Source organism: Neovison vison, chromosome 12, assembly GCF_020171115.1.
Source record: "Neovison vison isolate M4711 chromosome 12, ASM_NN_V1, whole genome shotgun sequence".
NCBI classification, from domain to species: domain Eukaryota; kingdom Metazoa; phylum Chordata; class Mammalia; order Carnivora; family Mustelidae; genus Neogale; species Neogale vison.
Window position 1 is genome coordinate 72,938,819 of NC_058102.1, and position 10,057 is coordinate 72,948,875.

Here is a 10,057-nt window from a genome sequence, read left to right on the forward strand (position 1 = left end):
GACCCTTGATCTCAGGGTTGTAAGTTTGAGCCCTGCATTGGATGTGGAGATTACTTAAAAATAAAATCTTTGAAAAAAAAAGAAAAATTTTTAGCCTGCCCAGTGCTGGATTATTGATGGTAACAAGGGAAGAGTAACAATGGCCATGTGTGAGGTGGTTCAGGACTAGTAGAAGATATTAATCCAGCTCTCCTACTGCCTGTCCCATTGTTCAGAAAAAGTAGAAGATTGGTGGATATAAGCCTCAAATCAGGCCAGAGTGGAAGATGGTTGTGAACTCACCTCATTTAGAGGTTCAGAAAGGAGAGAAATAAATTACCTAAAACCTAACCCTTGAAAAATGCCTGTTAATGCCAATTAACCCAACATCTGCAGAGCAGTTTGGGAAAGTCTGCCAAGGAAATCAGAAAATATGACATGGCTATGTCTTTTATTATAAATACACATTTGCAGAAGTGTCAGGAAGATCTCATGATAAAAAGGGGTTTCAAAGTTACAATAACTATGAAAATATATTCCTAGTAAAGTGACACAATGTGTGTATTCAAGTGATACCCTTGGTTGGTACCTGGTTGGTCCACTGTTATTGAAAGCACGAGTTTTGCTCAGTAAAATGGCTCAGTAAAAAAAAAAGAAATATATATATATATATATATATATATATATATATTTAAGTATTCTCTACAGCAAACATGGGGCTCATACTCGTGACCCCGGATCAAGAGTGGCATGCTCCTTTGAGCCAGCCAGGAGCCCCAGAAAAATAGCTTTTTAATATAAAACTTGAAAATCCAAGTGCTTTTTTCGAATGAAAGAACAGTTCTCTGATTAGAAAGGAGTACAAATGATAGAGCAGATGGAAACTCACAGACTTGCAAACACTGGGTGTTGAAGGGCGTGTTTCTCCCCTGCACTCGCCCCTCCAATTCAGACAGCTGCTGCCACTGGACTCCATCCCCTTGCTCCAATCCTTCCTCCTTCCCCAAGACTGACAAAGCCATGTGAAGAGCAACAGGTAAGGATGGTTCATAGATGTCTGTGTCTAGCCCAGTGCCTTATACACAGTAGCAGCACAAATGGATGGTCTTATTGGGAGAAATAGAGGTACAAAAAAATCGGTGTTTTTAAAGAATGTATGTATGCATAAGTTGAAGTAAAAGAACTATAGAAAGTAGTTAATGTGTGCCTGACCAGCCCCCAGAAGACTTTTTCTTAATGCATTGTCCCACCTGCCTTCCATGTTCAAGAGTTAGGGTGAACAGAGAAGGTTTTACATGTACTGATGAGAATATAAAGTGTTACAAGTGGTCTGCTAGTAGTTTCCCACGGCACAAAGAGGACTCAGGAGAGGGACTGGTGGAGGGCACGTGGGGAGGTCCAAAGGGTGAGGATACACTTCTGTGAAGTCACATTACAAGTGCTGGCTTCACATGCTGGTTATAAGGATCAGATCACAGTAGAAACAAGCTCCTACTAAAGGAATTCATAGTCCAGTAGGAGGGGACCAATGCGTTACATACCCAACTTCCCTGTTTCCTGTGGCTGAAGCAAACAGTGTAACTCAAGGTGTATAGGATATAGACTTTTATTTCTCATAACCAGATAAAGGGGAAATGCAAGTTGGAGGGTGATTTTAACAGTCTAGAGCCTCTGCCTTCTCTCCTCTCTTGGGATCATAATGGTGCTGTTGGGGTGGAGGGAGGGAGAGGAAGCATCCACTGGGGAGACCCCAGGAAACAAAGTAATTGAGAGCCCCAACTGGAAGACAGATAGCCATGGGGAGGAAGGATTTGGACACAAAGAGCCTAAGAGCAGCAGGAGCTGCGATCAGAGGGGCCACCAGTCCCACCTGGAGGTATTCTAGTAATGTGCCTTGTGGGCAGGTATTTCCCATTTTTAAAATATAAGGCATACAATTTGTTCACTTCAATTTTGAAAAAGATAGAAATAAAGAGAATTGCAAAGATATTCCAAGAGGGACAGAATGTTGTAGCAAGTGCGCATAGAGGCCTGTATACAACTACTATGCTTTTTTGTTGTTGTTTTTTACTATTTTTTTTTCATTTGCATGGGAAGGGGGATTGAGTGGGAGGAGGGGCAGAGGGAGTGGAGAAGCAGATTCCCCGCTGAGCGCTGAGCAGGCAGCCTGACTCTGAGCCCCCCAGGTGGCCTGCACCTACTGTGTTAATCAGCACATCTGTATGGCAGAACAACATCCAAGGAATTCAAGCACCTATCAATAATACTTGATATTATATACAATGCTAATAGTCTTCTAATATGACACTGAATTATTTTAATAGTTCTTGGTCATTTAGAAAGTTTTTAAAAACTTTGTTTTAGTGTGAAACATGTAAGATTGTTCTATCTAGTTGTGGGTAGAATTATTTCATATGTTGTTTTAAAATAGTCTTGGAATAAGCATAATGTTTAAATAGCCAGTATGTACACCTCTATGTCAGATGAGTAAAATCTCAATAAACTGGACATATGCACCATCTAGAAAATCAACTTAAATCATAATAAATGACAAATGCCTATTATGATACCACTTTTTTTTAATGTTAGCATTTTATTTTTGCAAGAGATCAGTGTTACAATTACTTGAATATAGTTTCATTATTCAATTACGATACAAGATACAGACAAATCTTATAAGCAGGGTTTTGACTTCATAACATAGTGAAATTGTAATTCCCAGGTACAGATCCATTCACATAAAGATATCCTTTAGCTACTGAATAATAGCTATATACTGATAACAATAAGAATTAACAATACTTACCACTTATGACATTTATCAATAACAACTTTCAACTAATTAGGTCAAAAAATTAACATGTTGATCATATTGTAACTCCAAATAAATGGGTTATTATGCTCACTGTGGACGTGTGTGTGTGTGTGTGTGTGTGTGTTTTCAGATAGTTTTAAAAGTTTTCAGAAGGAGCAGATGAGGCATATCACTGTGTACTGATGTTATCAGGGTGCCTTTATATAATGTTTTAATGTAAAATAAAGCCTAGACTTCTAGTCAATTACAAGAAGCAGAGTCTTTGAGTCCGTTTAGCTGTGGAACAAGAGTTACCTCTGAAAAACTGGTTTGTTTCTTTTATGCAATGTACCCAGAAGCAGAGTGAGTCTCCATCTGCTTATTTCCCAGTAACTCCCTGAATTCAGGGAGATCCCCAAAGAGCACAAAGGGGAGATCCCCACTACGGAACCTTCTACTGGCCTAACAGGTTCCCCCCTCCCCCTACTTTCAGCAACTACAGTGAAGTGTTCTTATCACGGGCTTCTCCCCAGTCACCTCCCTTCCCCTTCCCTTCTTAACAACTTACTCTAAAATGAACTAAGAGAATACACTCTGCTCTTTCCCCTCCAGCCTTGCTTTTCCCCTCAACCCCCATGGAGACTGGGGGGGTGGGGGGAGGCAGAAAAAGAGAGGGAGATTTGCACTGAGTGCAGGACAATGCAAGGGTAAAGGAATGCAAAATCCAACAATTAAGACTCACTAGATCAAGGCAGATACTTGTAACAAATAGAAAACACATTCTAAAGAGTCTCCAGTCTTATAATTAACAAATGGGAGTAAGATACATGGTGACCTAACAGGACCTGAAGCCCTGAAAGAAGGCCATGATGTTTCCAGCTAAGAACCCTACATTCTTTTGCTTCTGGAAAGGATAAAATTGGTTATGCATGTTCCTAACATTACAACTGAAGTAAAAAGGGTCCAAGGGCTTTATTTACATGGTTCATATTTTCAACAAGAATGGAACTGTATTTAAATATAACTTGGTCTACTTTCACCAGTTTAGTAGACTGTCTTCTAGGACTCTGGTTTGATCAAAGTTTTCTTCTCCAGCTGTAAGAAAAAAGAAAAAGCACATAAAATAAACACACTTCTCTGTGTTTTAAAAGGGAAAAGGATAAGATGTAGAGAACCCTAAGAAATAAACATTTAGTTTCCTAAATTATGTTAACTCCTACACTTTGCTACTGAGAATCCAAAAAAGTGTGCTTTGTTTATTTTGGTTTAAAAATCTTCCTCCTCAGCTCAAGACACATAGGGGAACTCACATTTCACATCTGACTCTCCAGAATGAATGAAACTATAATGTGTTATGCTTGGTAGAAATCTGAAAAGGCCTCATGTAGAGGTAATAGTAAGATTGTTCTATTTAGTTGTGGGTAGAATTATTTCATATGTTGTTTTAAAAGAGTCTTGGAATAAGCATAATGTTTAAATAGTCAGTATGTATACCTCTATGTCAGATGAGTAAAATCTCAATAAACTGAACATATGCACCATCTAGAAAATCAACTTAAATCATAATAAATGACAAGTGCCTATTGCTCTTGACAAGTGCCACACTGCTCTAAGTGTGCCCCTTCAGGTTTTTAAAATCCAGCACAAGAACCATTCAATTGCATCAAGGTTCTGCCTCTCTGTTTCCTGTTAATAATGCATCTTACTTGGGAAACATGACACCGGAATACTTTTGCTTATATTCTCTTATTAGGTGAGCTAGAATAGACCTGGGGAAGAAATGAGACAAAAGGAAAGGACACTTGTTAGCTGGACGGGATTGGAAAACTTTAGTACATGAGGTATTACTTAGGGGCAGAGTGAGTAAGCAGTCAGACTATAGCAGGTTCTGGGGACTGTAACAATGAATAGAAGAGCTAAAACCTACCAGAGGTAGTGAGGGGAAGTTGCCAGAGGAGAATGCCTCTCCTAACTTTCTCCAAGGTTACCTCTACGTAAAACCACATTCCTTCAGTTAGTTACAATATAATTTGCATGTCTGAGTTACATTTTAACCTGAATTGCTGGCACATTGTAGAATACAACAGATGGTGGACTGTTCTTTAAAGAAAGAAAAAAAAAACTCAATAAGAAGGGTATCTTTTTACATTGGTCACTAAAATAAAAACTCACTATATAAAATAAAAGCCTACTAATGCTTAGGGACTCTAGAATGAAAATAGTAAAGGTATTTAAAATAGTAATGAATATATCATATGGAAATCAAAAACATTTCCTTCAATTTAAACTAGTAGATTTTGTTTCCTTATTTCATCATCAGAACCAAGCTACTCTGGAAGCTTTAGTGATAAAAAAATTACATTTATTTTCCCAAAAAAGACTTGAAATTGGGACCTATAATCACACACACTCTTCCCTAAAGTTTCTTCTTTTTTAATTTGAATTTGAGTTAGTTAACATATAGTGCAGTATTGGTTTTCTGGAGCCCTCCTTAAAGTTGCTAATGAAAATCCTTCTTCCCCTCTTAAAATGAACTTCTCCCCATTCCATTTTATTTCACTTCCCCCCCCTTGATCCATACCTCTTCCCAGCAACCAAGTCTAAAACTTCCCTTTCGACCCATCTTCACCAGCACTCTCCTCCTACTGATTTCAACAAATAGTAAATAGTACTATAGTAATAGTAACTATTACTATACTATATAGTATAGTAACTATATAGTATCTATGACTATACTATAGTAACTATTACTATACTATATAGTATAGTAATACTATAAGTATACTATTACTATTACTATACTATTACTATTAACTAGATTATAACTATTACTATACTATATAGTAATAGTTACTATTTCAACAATAGTAAATAGTAAATAGTTCATTTACAAATAGTAAACGTACCGAATGTGGAATTCAGAAAAGATCACCTTGGCTGTAGAATCTTCTACCCATTAGCAAACATTTCTTACCTTTTCACTGCAAGAGCTCTGAGAGTTATCCTGGTTAGTACCTGCTCTCTTCTTTTCACAAATTCCTTCTAAACAAGGTTTCAGGAGGGGCATGGCAGTAGCAAGTAATATCACTGGGCAGGAACTGAGCAGAAATCTTGTGAACTGCTGCTCAATGACCTCTCATAGCCAGCACGATCTTCCTTTCCTATTGACTTATGTTCTCTCATTAACTATTCTGCTACATGTGCTGCTTTAATCACTCTTTCCTTGAAACTCTCCACCCTTGCTTTCTGGAAATGCTGTTATCCTGGTTCTCCTCTTGCATTGCTGCCTTCTCCTCGGAACGTCCCTTCACTGATAGGACGGTCCTCCTTTTCCCTTCATCTCTAGGTATTCTCTAAGGCAAATCCTTTATTACGTGCCTTTCTCCTGCTCTATTTGAGGCCTAGAAGAGATGTCCATTTTCATGATTTCAGCGTTTAGTAACTGGCTCTGAATTTCCAGTTGTTCCCATATCGGACTGATCATCAGAATCATTTGGGGGAACTTCTCAAGGATACAGATTGTGAGGTCATTCAACTTTTACAGAATCATAACCCCTGGGTCTAAGGCTGAGAAAGCTGTATTTTGAGTAAGCCTTCCAGTTAACTCCGATGGAGCCAGTCCATAGGCAGATAGTTGGGAACCGCTGACCTACACACTTTTACTCACTAGATCATTTCTGTTACCTCAAACCGAACCTTAATTATATCCACATAAATGTTCATTCATCACCAGTATCACCATTTCAAAATGTGTTGGACTCTGGATTCCCTTTTATACCTCCAGTAAACAGCTATCTATGTTATCCATTCTTCCTTCCAGGATCCCTCGGACTTGAGCTTCCCCACCGATTCCCATGACTGACAGCACCTCCTCTCCTCACTCCTGTGGGGTCCTGTCATGTTCCTTGGCTTCTCCCTGATTCCCTTCTATGGGCCTTTCCTCTTGGACACAATGCATTTGAGAGCTGGCATGGCATAATGGAGCGAGCTGTAGAGTCACATGGACCTGAGTTAAAATCCCAACATCCCAACTTCACTAATGGTGTCACCTTGGGAAAGTAAACACACTTCATGAAGATTCCGTTTTCTGAGCTAGAGAGTTTCACATCCATAGCTGACACACAGCAGACCTTCCTATACTGTGGCTATTGTTACAGTTCTTATTGTTACTCCCTGTGCCATGATCAGATCCATCCTCCTTCACCACGTCATCCCTCTGCTGCCAATCCAGAAGGCATCTTCCTGATTCTCAGACAAAGAGTAAATTACATTCATTCTTCACCCCAGTTCAAATAGATATCATTTGGTTCCATCATTTGGTTCTAAGTGAAATAAGGTTACAGTAGGCTCTGGATTATGAAATTAATATGAAATTCCCCAGTGTCATCAAAGAAATGTTTTTGTGTTCCTGGGGACTCTCCTTAGTGAGAAATGTATTAGTGTTTATATAATAAACATGTTTGAGTTTCTGGAGTCAGGGGACAACTGTTAATTATATTTAAAAATCTGAATAAAGGCAACTTTGTTGTATTCAACACAGAATCCCCAAAGTAATCAAAGTTTCCCTGTCCTGCAGCTGAAAGGAGTCCCTAGACTTGTACCTTCTTGTGGTTTCTGCAAGGAAGCCAAGAGCAGAGCTGCTGCCTCTCCAAGAGTTAGTAGCTGGGGATTTGGGCTGCGTCTTTCTGGAGAAACAAAAGCATGTACAGATTCTATTACCATTTAAGTACCCCTAGTCTGATATGCTATAAATAGAAAAACCTTTATGAAATAGATTTTTGATCCGTTAGCAAAGCCCCCCCCCCCCCCCCCCCCGTGCTTTATACAGAAGACTGATTTTTAGGAATTGAAACATTTTACATTTCCTGTAGATGTTACTTACAATTGGTTATGGTATGTATTACAGGTATGGAAGAGAATTTAAACTACAGACTACACAGAACAACATGAATGGAGGGTGGATTGAGGTAAAGAACCCTGAATGATTTCACCCCTCAGAGCTTAAAATGGAGTGTCTGGGCAGAAACATTTAGACATAATGCGTACTCTTGGGAGCCTGGGCTACTTCCTCTCTCCTTCTGTCCAAAGTTGTTTGAAATAATAATCTGCATTCTTGGCCACGCATAAGGCTCATATCAGTCCCTGGCCCATTCTTAATGGTCCCTACCTATTAACTATTTCTGTGTGTGTGTGTGTGTGTGTGTGTTTTAAGACTGTATTTATTTATTTGACAAAGATCACAAGCAGGCAGAACAGCAGGGGGTGGGGGAGCAGGCTCCCCTTTGAGGAGAGGGCCCAATGCGGAGCTTGATCCCAGGACCCTGGGATCATGACCTGAGCCGAGGACAAGAGGCTTTAACCCACTGAACCACCCAGGTGCCCCATAACTATTTCTGCTTTTGAACGGCTTTATAGCCCCTTCTAATAATGTAATAGGGGCGTACATTTGAAGTTTCCACGTAAATCAGTAATAACAACAAAAACATTTAAGAGGAAACCGTTTAAACATCTTGGCATAAACGGGGAGGTACATTTGGGGAGCAGTTGCACGGTTCTCGCTCCCCCTCCTTTACTCCTGTTAGGTGAACCCCCAGGTCTGGCCTGTCCTCGGATAACTCCCCCGGGACCTCTGCACCCCCGGCGGCCAGAGGGCGGTCCGAACGGCCCAGACCGAGTTCGGCTTTAGTGAGAGGCGCCGCGGCTGCCAGCTTAAGCTCGGCCTTGGCCGGCTCTCCCCGAGGGCGGCCCCGGAGCCGCGTCCCTGCGGGAGCCGAGCCGCTGTGAGCCGGGCGCGAGGCGGAGCGTGCCCGCCTGCTGGGTCCTGCTACGGGTCGCCGCCCCAGTCTCCTCCTCCCTCGCTCACTCACCCGGCGGCGGGCGGTCGGAGAGGTCCTTCTTCCGGCTCTGGTCCGAGATGAAGCGACGCCCCTCTGCAGAGGCGAGACGCGGGGCTCAGCGCCTGCCAGGTCCTCAACAACCGGGGTTAACTTGGGCTCCGCGCCTCGGGTCGGCAGGCTCGGAGGGGTGCCGCGGCAGGGGTCCCGGCGGGACTGCCTGCTTTCCGGCGCTCCCCCTGCAGCCCCGGGCTGGACCCGGCGCTCTGCGGGTGTCCTGCCCGCACCCTGCCCCTGCGCTGCCCGCGCCCTGCAGCGCCCTGTCCCCGCGCTTGCCCGCGCCCTGCCAGCCCCAGCGAATGGGTTCTGAGCAGAGGTCGGGTGCAAGGGTCCTTGCTGCGTTTCCCAGGCAAGAGCCAGCTACCCACCTAGTCAGAATGGAAAGGTTCTAATAATCAGGGAGACTTTCTCTTCCCTGCCAGACCCCCCCCCCATCCCTTTTCTTTGACGGAGACCAGATTGACCTCGATTATTTAAGGGAACACACTCGATATTATTCTCTCCCCACACATCTATCCCATGGATTCATGCACCCCGAAGGTTCCTCCTTTATTGCTGTAGGAAAAGCAAAGTATTTGGAACATACGTGCACCCTTCAGATAGAGCATAGATTGAGGAGTCCAGTTCCGTCTCTCAAAGAGTCCCTACAACCCAGGGAGAAGAGAAAAGCAGTTAGTAAGACATTGTAGCGTAGTCCTCTGTTAGAAAAAAGAAAGGAAGAGAGGGAGGAAGGAAGGGAGAAGAAACAGAAGGAAGGAAAAGGGAAAGTAAGGAAGGAAAGGAACAAGAAAGAAACAACATCCAGGAGCCCCAGTTTTTGCGTTTGATTACCTGTGGCGCACTCCTGGAATTTCCCAAGAAAGAAAACACTAATAAAAGAGCCAAGGTTGTTGCCACCAGACTTTTGAGTCTCTATAAGAAAAGAGCAAAGAAAGTAATTTCTTATGGGATCTTCTACTTCTGTGACACCTGGAAAATTACAAACTTCTTAACTTTTCCATGTGCTCTGTTTTAATAATACTCAGTATGTAGAGGAGAGGGGGATTACCGAGGCTGCCTTATACTTAAACCACACAAGAATTCCCTTTTAAAAATTTTTGTAGAAATATGTTACTTTCATTACTTTGTCCAAAATGAGTAATCTTTTTTCAGCAAAATCAAATGATTCTGATATTTTAAGGTGTATTGTTTAAATATCATTTGGCCTATAAAATGCTTATTAAAGGTAAAATAGGTAAAAAGCTATAAAACTTTTCATAAACAGCTTAAAAGTCTCAAGTAAATAAAACTTTCACTTACCTTCATGTTCAGCTCCTTTCCAGAAACTGCAATAACTGTAACTTTACCTACCAGTTTTCTAATCTTGTTCTGAGACTGGGGCTTTTAAATC

General features: G+C 41.6%; 1 protein-coding gene across 2 annotated transcripts; it reads right to left on the minus strand.

The window, feature by feature from the left end:
* Positions 1–2,652: 2,652 nt before the first annotated feature.
* Positions 2,653–10,057, minus strand: SPX (spexin hormone). Of its 2 annotated transcripts, none has more exons than XM_044227282.1 (6): positions 9,967–10,057; positions 9,499–9,579; positions 9,254–9,311; positions 8,641–8,703; positions 7,375–7,458; positions 2,653–3,868 (listed from the first exon to the last, which is right to left on the minus strand). In XM_044227282.1, the coding sequence occupies exons 1-6, from the start codon at positions 9,970–9,972 to the stop codon at positions 3,810–3,812; spliced, it is 351 nt and encodes a 116-aa protein (XP_044083217.1). In that variant the 5' UTR covers positions 9,973–10,057; the 3' UTR covers positions 2,653–3,809. The 2 variants fall into 2 exon arrangements, with proteins under 2 accessions (XP_044083217.1, XP_044083218.1); XM_044227283.1 differs by lacking the exon at positions 2,653–3,868 and adding an exon at positions 4,638–4,873.